Source organism: Taeniopygia guttata, chromosome 1, assembly GCF_048771995.1.
Source record: "Taeniopygia guttata chromosome 1, bTaeGut7.mat, whole genome shotgun sequence".
Classification (NCBI taxonomy): Eukaryota; Metazoa; Chordata; class Aves; order Passeriformes; family Estrildidae; genus Taeniopygia; species Taeniopygia guttata.
This window is the reverse complement of record NC_133024.1, coordinates 102532096-102547142: the sequence shown is the minus strand read 5'-3', so window position 1 is coordinate 102547142 and position 15047 is coordinate 102532096. Positions and strand designations below refer to the sequence as shown.

At 46.2% G+C, this 15047-nt stretch overlaps 1 protein-coding gene across 2 annotated transcripts; it reads right to left on the bottom strand.

Annotated features, from left to right (window-relative positions):
* Positions 1-2296: 2296 nt before the first annotated feature.
* On the bottom strand, positions 2297-14698 carry LOC115496804 (organic solute transporter subunit alpha-like). Of its 2 annotated transcripts, XM_030282349.4 has the most exons (8): positions 14166-14697; positions 12102-12253; positions 11910-11983; positions 10417-10575; positions 7596-7707; positions 6535-6681; positions 5089-5194; positions 2297-4603 (listed from the first exon to the last, which is right to left on the bottom strand). In XM_030282349.4, exons 1-8 carry the CDS (start codon positions 14242-14244, stop codon positions 4416-4418), a joined length of 1017 nt encoding a protein of 338 aa, XP_030138209.1. In that variant the 5' UTR covers positions 14245-14697; the 3' UTR covers positions 2297-4415. The 2 variants fall into 2 exon arrangements, with proteins under 2 accessions (XP_030138209.1, XP_072790899.1); XM_072934798.1 differs by lacking the exon at positions 10417-10575 and having other exon boundaries at positions 14166-14698.
* Between the last annotated feature and the right edge of the window lie 349 nt (positions 14699-15047).

Here is a 15047-nt window from a genome sequence, read left to right as displayed (position 1 = left end):
CAATTTACCACTGATTGTGTTCCAACAGAATCACAGAATATGCTGAGGTGGAAGGGACCCATCAGGATCATCAAGCTGAGCTCCTGGCCCTGGACACGACATCCCCAAGAATCACACCCTGTGCCTGAGAGCATTGTCCAAACACTTCTTCAACTCTGTCAGGCTTGGTGCTGTGATCACTTCCCTGGGGAGCCTGTTCCAGTACCCAGACACCTTCTGGATGAAGAACTTCTTCCTTATATCCAACCTAAATGTCCCCTGACTGAGCTTCAGGCCATTCCCTTGGGTCCTGTCACTGGCCACAACAAAGAAGGCATCACTCCTGCCCCTCCTCTTCCCCTCACAAGGAATTGTCACTTCAGTGCACTGAGGTCTCTCCTCAGGCTCCTCCAGGCTGAACAGACCAAGCGCCCTCAGCTGCTCCTCACACGGCTTCGCCTCAAGGCCCTTCACCATCCTCAGGGCCTCCTTCAGACACTCTCTAAGAGCTTAATAATGTTACCCAAATCCTTCCCTTGCTCCAGTTCTGGGAACCACAGGATAACAATTGCTGTGGGTACTTTTTCTTGGCTTTTCTTTGGAAACAGACATTGCATAGAAAGTAGGCTCTAGCTGTCCTGGGCGTGCAGGCATGAGCCTACATCCTTGCACATCTTCCTGATGGGTACCCACAGGACCTTTTCTCAAGCAAAGGAGAACAAGGCAGAGGCAAATGTGAGGGTGAAGGAGCAGACAGGACAATTGGAGGGTGGGATGTAGGGACAAGAAGATCTATAGCCAGCACAGCACCTTCTTAACTCCTGAAACACATCCTCGGGTATTAAGTCATGAGGCCTTTTGTGAGAGGCCTGAAACATAAGAAACACAAAGACATGGCAAAGCTTGCCTTCAAGGAGGTCTGCTGAGGGAATTTCTTCAAGATTCCAGCACTGGCCATGCTGCAGCCAACAGGAGCCCACACCATGGTCTTCTGAAACAGGAGGGATTCAGCTAGTGTTGCTTTAAAATGAAGAGCTTGAAGGACAGGTAGAAAAGAAGAGCACAGGGCAGCTTCTATTTACCAACCTGCTCCTGCAGGTGTTAGAGGTGTTACAAGGTGTTAGAGATTCCCCCTTGTGTGTGGGCTGCACTTCCCTACGTAACGCTCCAGGAGATTTCATGGCCAGTGTTCACCTCCTGCCTGCATCTTTAGCACATGGACCCCCAAAGCATATGGCTAATTTTTTCTCATGTTCTAAGGAATTCCTTCCACGTGCCTGAAGCCACTTGACCCTCAATCACACACCTCTGTGTATGCTTATCTCTGTTTAATGTTGTTAATCACAGAAAACACTGATAATATTACCTTTACCCTTCCTCACACAATAATCCCGGGCAAACACAGCATAAAGGTTATGCACTCACCCTAACAATTATTACTTTACTACAGCTGTATAAAATGAGCTGTGAAATTTATCTTCTAGCTCTTGTCAACTGCTTTCAAACACATAGTTGAAAGTGATCTGAAAGGGATGGTTATCAGAACTGATGGAATTTCTGGCTCTCTTGTTTAGTTTTTCCATCCCCAGACGGATTAAGCTTGGAGGTGGTGACTTGCAATGTTTTCATTTCAGGAGTACCTGAATGTAGGCCCTGCAATGGAGTCCACCTGTTTCCAGGCTCCTCCATTAGGCAGGACACAGCTATTGGTCTGAGCCAGATGAGGGCAAGAGAGTCTTAATAAAAAAAAAAAGGAAAAAAAATTGTAACAATAAGGCCCACACATTCTGCTACAGTCCCATAAACTGCAACTCAGGAAAGCTCTTAGGCATGTATTTAAGAAAATGTATGTCTAATTTTGCTCTGAAATGGCTTCTGTGTAAGTAAGTGATGTTTGGAATGAGATCTCCATGACTGTACACAGTAAATAGATTTTCTGCCAAATCCAAAGTCTGCTTGACAATCACCACAGTACATCTTATTGCTGAAATATGTCAGATGAAGGTCACAACAAGTATTAAATAGCTATCCAAAAGCATAGTAGCTAGCCATCCCTGTAGCTAAATCAGGCCCACACTCATATTTACAAAATATATTTAACAGGCACTGCAGAGACATGACAGATACCAGCCCAACAGCCATGAGTGAAGACTTTTGCTGTGCCCCAGCAGCCTCCTCTGGTCCTACAGACACCACTCCTTACACACTCCATCTGCTTTCAAATGTATTCTCCATGCCACATGGATCTGCTTTCCCATGCCACAGATCCCACCCATCAAAACATTCCCTTGAACTGCTACAGTAAACACAAAGATGCTTTACCAACTCAAAATACTTTATTTTCCAATTTTGAAGCTGATTGTACTCGCAGCCAACCATCCCCAATGCTGTTATGAAATTCAGTATTGCTCTTCAAGCCTATATAAGTACCAGTGGCCTAGATTACACTGATAAAAAGCAACATTAGGAATATGCTAATAGTCATAATGTTAAATATATTAAGAAGATTTCTCATGTTAAGAATAAGTTAGTGGATCCTAGCTAACTTATTCTAATGCACTCACTCTAATGCAGAGTAAAAATTCTCGCATACATTATTTTTCAAGGGAAAAATGCAGATTCTCTCAAATTAATGCAGTCCAAGACTGCCACTTAGAAAAAAATTAAATATAAAAATTGCATCAACCATTTCAAAACAAAAAAAATTCAAGTTTTCTACTATAATGGAATCCTTCAGTTGTTAAAGAAAATATTGTTTCTGACTTCAATCAGAAACAACAAAACATTTTAAGTGAGCCCCAATTTCTGCTTCAGGTGGTTCACTAGTTGTTTTCAGTATATTTCATTTCCCACCAATTCCCAAACTGAATGCAATGTTTTAATTCAATGTAAGCCATAAATAAAGCCCCACTGTGTGTTGGAGTGGGTCCAGAGAAGGGACACAGAAATGATGAGAGGGCTGGAGCACTTCAGCCTATGAAGACAGGCTGAGGGAGATGGGACTGTTCAAACTAGAGAGCAGAAGGCTCTGGGAAGAAGCCACCTTATTGTGGCCATCCAGTGCCTAAGGGGACTACAAGAAAGCTGGGGACACCCTTTTTAGCAGGGCCTGTTGCAATAGAACAAGGGATAAATGTTTAAAACAACAAGAGCATAGATTTAGACTAGATATAAGGAAGACATTTTTCACAGTGAGAGGCGTAAAGTAATAGAATGGGTGGCCCAGAGAGGTGGCAGGTGCTCTGTCCCTGGAAACATTCAAGGTCAGATTGGATGGGCTCTGAGCAACCTGATCTAGGTGAAAATGTCCTGCTCACTGCAGGGGCTTGGCCTAGATGTCCTTTAGAGGTCTCTTCCAACCCAAAGTGTACTGTGACTCTAATCTGCCTAGCTTTGCTCTCTTGTCCTTCTCTGGACACACTCCAGCACCTCAATGTCCTCTTTGTCATGAGGGGCCCAAACCTGAACAAAAGATTTGAGATGTGGCCTCACCAGTGGGACAATCCTGCCCTGGTCCTGCTGGCCACGCTAAGGCTGATACAAGCCAGGTGCCACTGGCCTTCCTGGCTGCCTGGTGGCTCATGTTCAGCTGTCTGCTGACCAGCAGCCCGATAGTCCTGTCAGTCGCTCCCATCCTCACAGATGCTGCTAGTGCAAGGATCCTGAGTGTCCTTATCCCCATTTACCGAGCCGAGAGCCAAAGCACCGTGTAACATCACAGACCAGAAAATATCCCAGACTCTAACTCCTACTTTCCTTTTCCAGGCCAGTGACAGAGAACCTGCTGTCCAGAGGAAGAACACCTGCCGTATTTACAAACAGTAACTGTATATTTACCAATTTAGGAGGTGAATTGACTAGGAATCTAAAGTCTTGCCCTAGAGAGATCGTTGTTTATGTAGGTGGAGAGCCCACATGGATTTGGGGATTTCAGAACAAACATATGAGACTGTATTTATTGATCAAAATTAGCTATGATGAGGTCGTGGTGTAGAGTGAGAGATTATCTATTGTAATGGAGGAACCATGGAAAAATGCTATGTTGGACATATGACAGCAATCCAGGGTAAAATAAGACTTTTTAAAGTCAAAACATATTAAAAATAATTACTCTGAATTAACTCTAAATCACAGCCATTCTAATAGTTAAAAAATAAAAATAAAATCATATTGTAAGACAGTTTGACACCATCAAGTGCTCAGTAACAGTATAAAATGGTATAAAGTCTCAGTAAATTACATGGTGTGAAAACCTTCACACCATGCACACATCTCTGGAGAATCAACAGGATTATCCTTACTGGTCCTTTCAGTACTGCAGCTCACAGACCTTCCTGCCATGTTCTGACATGGACAGTGGCTGTTTTTGGTGCAAGGATATACAAATTCCTGAAGCTGATCTTACAGCTGCTGCATAACAGGAGCACAGGAGGCTTCTAAACCTTTGGCAATGCATCTTCAACAACTGCACCATTCAGGATAATTTTAGGAGCCTGCTTCTTGTCTCCAGGTTCTTCAGCCACACACTCTGGAGGCTCTAGGTCATGGTATTTTCTCCGATAGACCACCCTCGAGATTACAGTTATCAGAAACATTTCCATGATGAGCAGCTGCTGGGAAATATCTGAAAAAAAAAAAAAAAAAAAGGGAGACAAAGAAAAGCCCCACAAAAGGGGAAATTACTATCAGACAAAAAATGAATAATTGGCTTATTAATTTTCACCCGTGCAAAAGGAAAAAACTCTATCATCCTGTCCCCATGTCTCTCACACTCAGCAATTACATCAGTTACAGAATTCCAGTATTGCCCATCAAGAAGAATGCAATGAATTATGCATCCAAAATATAAGAGATTTAACAGTAATCATGCATGTTGATTTCTTTTCCTCTCATTTCTGATGCCAGCTCTTCTCATTATCAAGTTGTTCTCTACAATCATGACAGCTATGAAACTTTTGTTATTGTTTTTAAACTAAAAAATTAGATTCTCCTAAAGCTAGTGATACCATGAAATATGTATTCTGGGAAAACACCAGAGATTGCCATTAGCAACAATGAACTGGTACTTTTGTAAGTAAATGAAGAACATTCTTCCCCCAGAAAACTTACATGATCCTCTTGCTGTAGAGGAGAGTGGTGGAGCACAGGAAATAATTTTTTGTGTGGCAAATATGTTGATAATAGTGGTCTGCAGGTGGTTCAGAATGACAATAAACTGCACCAAAAAGGGAAAACAAATGCCTTAGCTACCAGAAAGGCTTTTACAGTTCACACAACAATTCTGCTTTGATAACAGAACTTCTTTTGCCTCATTCCTCCTTGCATGCCCTCCCTTTCCCCCCACCTACCAGCAGGGTGCCTGCCATTCTGCAGAATTCATCTTAAGGTCAGGATGATATTGCTCTGAATAGGAGTATTGAATTAATCCTGGACTTGAAAAGTATTTCTTTTCAGGCCTTCATTTGGGAGGTACATTATACACAGACCTCCCAGCAGGGATTTCAAATAATACTGAGTTCTGAATAATAGGTAACAATGTTTTAAAAATGCCAGTTAATTTGATCCATGAGCTTATGCTCTTCCTTAGTGGAAGAAAGACTCAAAGAAAATTTTTCCTCTTGTCTCCTCTTTTTGCCACAGCAGGGAGATGTTGTGATCCCTAGATTATATGAGACTGGCTTTTTTGCCAGAAGGTATGAGCGACTCTTCACAGCTTGAGTTCAGCAACCACCACTTGCTCATCACATTACATTGAGCCAAACCTTTGCTGCCACGGAGTTATCCAAGTGCCTCTGTAGCTACTGGTGTTACTGCCTGAGTCTAAACCCTCACATCAACAGAGTTTGCAATCCCAAACCTGAATTCACCCTCACACAGCTTTGCAGGTGTGACCATCCTGTTTACTGCCTTTATTAGTGCTTAATAATTTACCTAACTTCAGTGCACCAGCCTTGATGCATGTCCAGTTCAAGATACATATCAAAGGATTCTGCTGGACTCTATTCAGTGATGTGCTTTTTGTCCCTGTGCTTTTTCAATCTAACCTGTGTGTACTGTTTAATGATTTGCAGCCAGTATTTTCACTATTATCTAATTCTGAAATGCAGAATGGCCAAGAAAAATACTGTTAAACCAGCATATTGTGGAATGCTGAAACAGTTCAAACAACAGCTGCCTGCACAATGCAACATCTCCTCCCTGAGGTACACACCAGCATTTTAACATTGCATTTCAGGATACCACATCTACAAAACTTCCTTCAAGCCCCACAGAAAGTGCTGTTGTGATTTCAGTGGTCTAAAAATAGATTTTACATGGCTTTCATGTCTCCAGCACTCCTAAGACTAGAGGTAAATTGGCTCCAAGTGAAACTGAACCGCAGCCAAGGAGAGTGCTTCAAAGGGATGCAGCTTTAATCAGGTAAAAATATGGCTTTGCACAGTGCATTTAATGGGAAAAAATACCATAAATTTTCAACAAAGGAGCAGGAACAAGAGAAGCAGAGTACTATCAGCAATTAAAAGAAATTCTTATCAGAAATATTAAAGTTCTCACCTGATAAAGAGCAAATTTTGGGATAATGTTCTTACACTTAAGGAGAATCCTAACTTTTCGAAACATGATTCCTACTGCCCACAGAGCACAAAGGGTGAGGGCACCAATGAAGCAGCTGATCCATAGCGCAGGTCCTTTGGGAGACAACTGAGAAGCAAATCACACAACCTTAAACAACCTTCCTTCAGCGTTTCCAGGAAGAAGTTGTGAACTGGATGATGTTAAAATGCTTTTTTCTATCTCCATGAAAGCTGGTGGCAGCAGCAGTTGCAGGGTTTTGCATGGGGAAACTGCCCAGTACCAACTGGAGCGCTGGGACAGGCTCTCTCCTGCAGGCACCAACAGGGAGATGTGTTCAGCCTGGGGAGGTGCCAAGTGACACAACCCCTCAGTGTTGCAATTGCCAGCCATGGAGTGTGTGCCCGTTCAGAGACCCCAGCAGCACCTGCCAATGCTCAACAGCTCATGAGAGCATGTTCAGCCTGACATCTCAGGTGGGTCGTTCATTTTATACCATGAAACAACAACAAAAATATTACTTTTAGTCTGAGCTATCCAAGAGGTGCCAAATTATTATCAGATACAGATTTCTCCATCATCTTGCAGGTTACATGGTTACAAAGCAGAAGTGAAGTACTATCTTTTCATTCTGCACAGATATAAAAATCACCGTGTCTTGCTGAAAAACACAGAATTAGGCTTCCTGTTAACATACCAGTACATACACTGATTTCTTAAGGCTGTGCCTTACAAAACACAGGGCAGATACATCCCACAGGACAACTTGCAGTCCTGCTATTCTAACCATACCAGCTGGGAAATGCATTGAAGCATAATCTGATACCCATCCCCCCTGATGCCCAATTTCTTTCCAGGAGAGTCAAGGAAGGCAGAAATTGAGGATGTCAGGAAATTATATGCTTCTAGTCTCAAAAGAATACAGTAAGGACTCACTTGGAAATGGTCCCAGATTTCACAGTTTAGTTGTAGGCTAAGATAGTTACATCTGCCCTGAAACCTATGGATTTTGAGGACCTTCTCTGATTAAAATAGTTACTTACATTGTAAAGAACGTAATTGCCATTAGTCCAAAGCACTATTGATAAGAATATGAGCACAGGCCGAAAGACAGCAAACTGAAAGGTGCCCAGCTTCAGCCAAAAGAGGGTTTGCCTGGACAAAAAAATAAGCAATAAAAAAATCATGGCCATGATCCTATTAGCAACCTTAATAACATTTTCTGGATACTGTCACCAGCAAAACTTTTCCACTCCTGTAGCATGTGGCTAAAATCTGGGGAGGAACAGCTTCAAGATTAGAAAATATTTCCAAGAATTTCCCAATGTTTATTTAATAAAGTCTCTACAAAAATAGTATTTTCCCTGCTCTGCAGCAAGTACATACTAACCAAGGCTGGGCAAAACATGATGTCTTTCTCTGCCCTGAAGCCAACCAGGGAGACAGTAGCTGCATAACCGGTTTCTGAACAATGATGCCATTTGCTCTTGCCTTGTTGCCTTATTATTTCAGTCCTCCCACGAAGCTGGACAAATCAGTCTGTTCAGCCACTTCTTGGTCCTGTGGCAGATCAAGAAAGAGGATCACACAGTCCTAGGTGAAAGGACTGGTGGTTTTTCAGTGCACTTGAAGAGTACCATGTTTGGGTACTGGGTTTGGCATCTGGGTTTTCCCCTCTGTAGTCTAACACAAGAAAGGAACAGTCTCTCACTGGGCAAATTGCACAAGGCCAGCAGGACAGCTCAGGAGTCCTTCACTGCTGTCACTATAAAGTGGCTCCAGAACACACCTGTAACCTGGCCAGCCAGCACTGAAGGCCACCAAGAGAGGGGCAGATGAACTTTCTAACAGAGGGCATGAAAGCTGACTGACCTGAGCTCTCCTTCAGCTTTCACAGGGGAAGCTGCTGCTGCTACAGCTGCCTCATGTTTCAGTCTGTTACTGTGCATTATTTCCCATATTTTCAGTGTTGTTTTCACTGGAGTTCCTTGGGCCTTGCCATCAGAGATGTCTCACAGACAACAGGCTGCCATTTAGTGTGCTAAAGGATATAACCATGAACCAGGATTACAGGAATTGCTCAATGAATACAGCTAGTAATCATGGGATTATCAACAGCACAAACCCATGTGGAAAGACCTGCAATGGACCAGCCACTTAGTGTGTACCTTTCCAAAGATTTATTATTCCCAGAGAACTTTAAAGAATAATACATATGACAAAGTGTGCAGTCACTGCAATGCCATGAGTTGTTTCCCTTGTTAGCACAGGCCCACCTCTACTGATCACCAGATCTCTTCTGCCACACCTCTCCCTGTTGCATGGATTGTTACACTGCCTCATCTTGTTATTTTCCCCAGGACTGCAGATATATATGGGTTTTTTTAAGAATTAATCCCTCCCTTGGGATAGCTCCCTGTTTCCCCATAAGATACCTATGGAAGGAATGTGAGACTGACTTTTCTCTCATATAGCTTGCCAGTATATTTTTTTTAAAAAGGCACCCTGCAATGGGAGAAGGCCAGAGGTTAGAAGCAGAGAGCAGATGGGTTTCCCAGTGGTACAGACACTGGAGAAGGAGGCCTAAGCCCTCTGCACAGCAAAAAGCCTTTTTTATTTTCCATTTTTTTTAACAGACAGCTGTCCTTCCTGCCAGCAGTAATAGGCACTGTCTAGCTCCTGAAATGATTCCATCTTAGCTGACATCATCCTGCATAAGCTGCCACTGGGCTGAGCAACAGAAGGCAGAGTAGGGGATCCTCTCCCAAGCTCCCAGCTGCTACAGCCTATACACAGGGTAACAGACATGGGAAGAACAAATAAAGGTACATTTTTAGTTGGTTTACTACCTCTTCTTCTTCATAGCTCCTCCATGTAAGCATTTAGTGTTACTCTGTTAAAATGAAATTATGGAAACTAAAGTTTTAATTCCAATACCAAATGAGTCAGTTTAAGGAAAAAAATTATTGTCATAAAAAATTAGAATTTTTGAAAATGCGACAGAAACCACTATGCTGTGTTCTGTTTGATGGTTTTATCTAAACAGATTGTACAGTCCCCTAGGACCCTCTGACACTAAAGTCCATAGAAAAGTCTCTTTTCAGTCCCTCAGATTTTGCTTATAATGAGAGAAAGAGTTTCATGCTCTATGCCAGCAGAAAAGCTCAGGGAAATACACGAGGTTACACTGCAGGTTCTGGAGTGGTGTGTAAGTGAGGGGGTGACACTAACCAGAGGAGGAGCTCCACCAAGCAGTGCTCAAAGAAGGACAGGTTTATGTTACAGTATTTGGCTCCTGTAGCTCTCCATCCTTACCCCCCTTCTCAAAGATGCTTTAATACTGAGTTTAGAAGAAGAAAACATCTGCTTTTGCCTCACCAGACAATGCCATTTCATTGAGAACAACGCTTTATAAGAGTTTAATCTACTTTTCGTTCTAAAATTTATTTTAAAATTTATTTTAATCTCAAGTAGTTTTAAAGTCAAAATCACAATGAAACATTTAAATTTTATCAAAGTGAGGAAAATTTTCTAACGAGAGAGCCTCCATTTGACAATTCTGCTTGTAAAAAATACCCAATCTCGAGATATTTGTTCCCTTCTGGAATTAAAAACTGAATTGTCAATTATTAGTTTTTTTAGAGTAGGAATTTCTCCTCCTATACACCTCTGCATTATAGAAACTAAATAAATCAGTGGTGGTGTACAGCCCTAAAGTGATGATGCTGTTTAAAAGAAACAGTTTGAGACATCTTGAGACTGATTTTTGGGAAGCTTTGCTGTAAGCCTGGCCCTGCCAAGCTGGCTGAATTCCAGCAGCCGTTTTCAGGCTTCTTAAAGGGAAATCTTAAAGGGGTGGCTCACCTGGTGATGGGCACACGGGGGAGGCAGAGGCAGCAGCAGCAGCAGGGGCCGGTGGAGATGGTGAAGTGACCATTTTCAAACCGTCTGAGGAGCACCTTCTGCCCTCCACACTCTTTAATCATCATCATCAGAAACTTGTGGATAACTATGGCAAAAAATCTAGGGGAGGAAGAGAATTCCAGCTTAAACTTGCCTGTGTGTCTCATATGCCTGTGCAGGCCAGTGTACAGGGTTTTTACAGCTTGTGTAAAAGCAATCAACAAAAATTCTAGCTCTGTCTTTGAGACACCTTCTGCTTTCCATCACCTTGGAGGAGCAGCACTGCCCTACCCTCACTGAAAGAGGAATAAACTGAGGCACAGAGCACGTATGGAATTTCCCAAAGCCACTCTGGTGGCTGGTGGCAGAGTTGTTGTTAAAGCACAGGCTTTCCTGGCCCCAGTCATTCTGGCTGTATTTTTCCATAAGTTATATAGTTCTCACTAGTCCGAACTTTTTAGAACAAGTCCTCTTGCTCCTCAAACATGGCTTTCAACCAACAAACATGGCTAGGTTCACTTAAATAGCTATCATTGAATGTGCTGGCCCAGGCAGGGTGTGGTTCCTCTGCAGACCTACTGCTGCAACCCCACCTCTCCCTCCTTCCCCAGCTGCACATTCATAACCCTACCCAGGAACTACAGATTATGCCACCAAACATGGAAATCCAATCAATAAGAGGTCCTCTGCTGCACTGCCTGTAGCTTGGGCAAGGGAGAAGAGGGAATTTAAACATGCTTGAAGTGCCACAGGACTGGATTGTTGGAAGTTTCTGGCAATCTGCACTAGCTGCACACGCTGCTACATGCCAAGAGTATTCCCTACTACTGTGTTGTCCCTTCTCTTTTACTCTTTTACTCCTCTCCAGCTGTGGAGTGCTCAGGGCCACAGCATACCCCCACTTTGTCCTGCCCTCCAGGGCTGTGCCGTCACATCCAGAAAACAGGGACCACATTTCTCCCTCCTCTCTGGGCATGCCAGAGCTGTCATGCTCACACATAAAGTGCAATAAAGTGCTTTTATCAGGACAACTGTGGAACATTTTTACATTGATGTGCTCACTGGGGGCTCACTTGGCACCATTAATAATAAGACCTCCACGGCTCATCATTAGTAAAAGTGCAGGGGAGAAGTCACAGGCCAGACTCTCATTCCACATGACATGCAGAGAGAGGAAAGACAGACTACTGCTCCAAAGAGACTGTCAGTCTAAGGAATCAATTACATGTGAGTCACAGATCTCCACACTGACGTTCCCACACTGACTGTAGCACTGGGAACTGTTTCAGCATTTTCCACCTCCCAGGAAAGAACTGCCAAGAGATTTCAACTCAAACAAAGAAATTACTGAATTGTTAAATTTACAGAACTACTGTGTTACCAAGAGCAGCAGCTGTTTAAAGGGAAGAAATTCAGGGTTTGGAGCAACACTTAGAAACAAGCAGAATACTCACATTCCTGCTGTGAAATCTGTAAACATTGTTGAGCGAGGAACCCACATCCCAATGCATGAAGTAGTAGAGATCACCTACAGAGAAAAGGGAGGAAGGTTGCATGAAGGGCAGAGAGTTCATGTGGCTCCTGTAGATTTTCAAGGAAGCCTTATTTTCAGCATTAAATTTTATCTTGTTTCCATGTTAACTTACTGGAGCTGCAGCATTAATCCAAATTATGATTGAACTTTTGGAGGAGGGGATTTTCCTGTAGATGTAGACTGCTTCCTCTATAAACACCAGAATGGCAATGAGCGTCATCAGAGTCAAGGTTGCAAAGAGAAATCTCCCTGGTAGGTCAAGACCTGCAGAGAGAGAAAAGAAAGCAGACAGTTCTGATTTTTTTCATAAGCTTGTCAAATATTAATGTAACAACACCATCTCTGAGGGGCTTCTTTGCCTTATTCCTGCAAATACTTGCACTCATCTCTAGTTACACAGGCAGGCCACTGACTCCACAGAGCCATTCAAATACTGAAGTTCATGACTAAATCTTTCCAGGATCCACGGACAGCAGGCAGGAAGAATATGCCTTCACCTTCTGAAAGCATTATGCAATAGTCCATTTCAGAAAAGGGAATTCCGGGACAAATATCCTTAGATGAATGTAAGTATGTAGCAGAAATAAATACATAATCTGGTAATTTTTCCAGGTAGGCTACAAGCAAACATGTATTCACTCAGTATTAGTTCTCTGCTTCCATCATGTGCTCATAGGCATGTAACATGTAACTTCTTTAGGCAGGCAAATTTACTAGAAGCTCGGTGGGATTTTGTAGGGCACACAAGCAATGTAAGGAAAAGTCTCTGATATCCCAAGCCTGAGATAAAACTTGGTGTCTTCACCAAAATCTTTTTTTGCTTCTCCCGTAAACATTTCAACATTTACCCATAGGTGACAGGTTTTATGTCTCCATTGACACTGGTGTCAAATCGAAAGCCTCGTGGGGTCCCCTGGCTGGCTCTGGACCCCAGCTTTGCTGACAAGGACTGGGTATGGGAATCAACTTTGACCCAACTGGCAGCTGAAGTGCATTTTCTCCCAGAGGATGCATTTCCAGAGGCAGAAAAAAGCACCGCAGTGGAATCATGCTTAATTCAGAAGTTCATGCTCATCATCAGTACTAACTCCTGCCGGACCCGCAGCCTATCTGAAGGCAAAGCAGAGCCTCTGTCCCAGCCTCTTTATTCTAACCTGCTTCAAAAACCCCCGGCAGTTCCAGACTTGGCTGCAGGCAGGGCAGTGCACGTCTGTGTGGATATCTCCAATCCTTAAATCTCACCGGATGGAGCCTGAGACCCGGCGTAGCTCCAGGGGCCGGTTCAGCGCTCGGTCACGCAGGTCTCGGGCAGCCCCTCCTGCCCCAGCGCCCCGCTCGGTGCCAGCCCCACTCTGTACCAGCCCCACTCTGTACCAGCCCCACTCTGTGCCAGCCCCGCTCTGTGCCATCCCCTCTCTGTGCCATTCCCGCTCTGTGCCAGCCCCACTCTGTACCAGCCCCACTCTGTGCCAGCCCCGCTCTGGGCCAGCCCCGCTCGGTGCCAGTCCCGCTCTGTGCCAGTCCCGCTCTGGGCCAGCCCCGCTCTGTGCCGACCCCGCTCTGTGCCATCCCCGCTCGGTGCCATCCCCGCTCTGTGCCAGCCCCGCTCTGTACCAGCCCCGCTCTGTGTCAGCCCCGCTCTATACCAGCCCCGCTCTGTGCCATCCCCGCTCGGTGCCATCCCCGCTCTGTGCCAGTCCCGCTCTGTGCCAGTCCCGCTCTGTGCCATCCCCGCTCTGTGCCAGCCAGGCCCGGGGCTGGGGCCGCGCTGGGCTCTCGCCCTGCCCCGAAGGCAGCTCGGCCCCAGACAGGCGGAGGAGCGGCCGGGACAGGCGGGTGCCGGCTCCGCTCGGGGATTTCCTCGCCGGGGAAAAACCGCGAAGGGACACGCAGGGACAGGGACAGGGACAGGGATGGGCAGGGACGGGGCACAGACAGGGACAGGGGCACAGACAGGGACAGGGGCACAGACAGGGACCAGGGAACGGACAGGGACAAGGGGATGGACATGGACAGGGACAGGGGGACGGGCAGGGGACGGATATGGACAGGGACAGGGGACGGATAGGGGCAGGGGCAGAGGCAGCAGCAGGGGCAGGGGCAGGGGCAGGACCAGCCGCCGCCATCCCCCCGGCTGTCCGGCGGGCAGTGCCCTCTCCTCCCGCCCCGCACTTACTCCGAAGCAGCTCCTCCGAGTAGGGCGGCTCGCTGGAGCCGCAGGAGGGGTTCAGGGTCCCGTTGGCCTCGCCCCCCATGGCTGCGCGGCCCCGGCGCGGTGCCCTGGCGGTGCCGGGGCTGCGGACGGGCGGCGGGGTCGGTGCGTGCCCGGCCGCCGGTCCCGGGCGAGTGCGGGCGGCGATGCGCGGCGCGGTGCCCGCGGCCGGGCCCGGTTAATGATTACCCGGAGCCGGGGCGGGCTGGCGGCGCAGGGACCGACCCCGCGCTGCCTCCTGGCGCACGGCGGCCCCGGCACGGCGGCCCGGGCAGCGCCCACCCCGCCTGCCTCGGGCTGCCGGGGCTCCCGGCTGGTCCCCGTGTCCGCCCGGCCTCGGCGGAGCTGCTCGCGGCGCCCAGCCGGCCCTCCCCGGGCCCATGGTCACAGCCCCGGCGGGCTCGGCAGCCGAGGGGGCGCTGGAACCGGACGGGATCCCCAGGGTGAGCCAAAGAGACCTGCTTCAGCTGGGAAAAGACAGAAGTAAAGCGAACAGAGAAAAGTTAAGGAGGTTTGTGGTGGTGCCCCCTGTCTTCGCAGAGGAAGAAGAGAAGAAGATCTCTGTTCTTAGATCCTCAGCCCCAGAGGAAAATGGGTGGGACTGTTGGTCCCAAAAATAAAAAACTGAACTGTTGTTTTTTCCCCTCTTGGCAGGGCATCCTTGAAAGGAAAAATCCTAAAAGCAGTCTGTCCATCCATGCATTGGTAGTGAGAGCACTGTGCATAGAAAGGAGAGTGTCACCACTGGCAAACTTTTTTTCTCCGGGCGGTGCCATGTGGTGACATGGAAGCACAGGATGTGGCAGCTGTGTTTCTTGGGGGGTCTGTGGCACAGAAGAGACTCCT

What these genes read in the sequence shown, in the direction of transcription:
- LOC115496804 (XM_030282349.4), bottom strand. Translation starts at nt 14,244, where the DNA reads ATGGGGGGCGAGGCCAACGGGACCCTGAACCCCTCCTGCGGCTCCAGC. An exon ending in ACAGATTTCACAGCAGGAAT is followed by an intron (nt 10,576 to 11,909) that starts GTGAGTATTCTG and finishes TTCCTCCCCTAG; the next exon opens with ATTTTTTGCCATAGTTATCC. An exon ending in CCCCGTGTGCCCATCACCAG is followed by an intron (nt 7,708 to 10,416) that starts GTGAGCCACCCC and finishes TTTTTTGTCCAG; the next exon opens with GCAAACCCTCTTTTGGCTGA.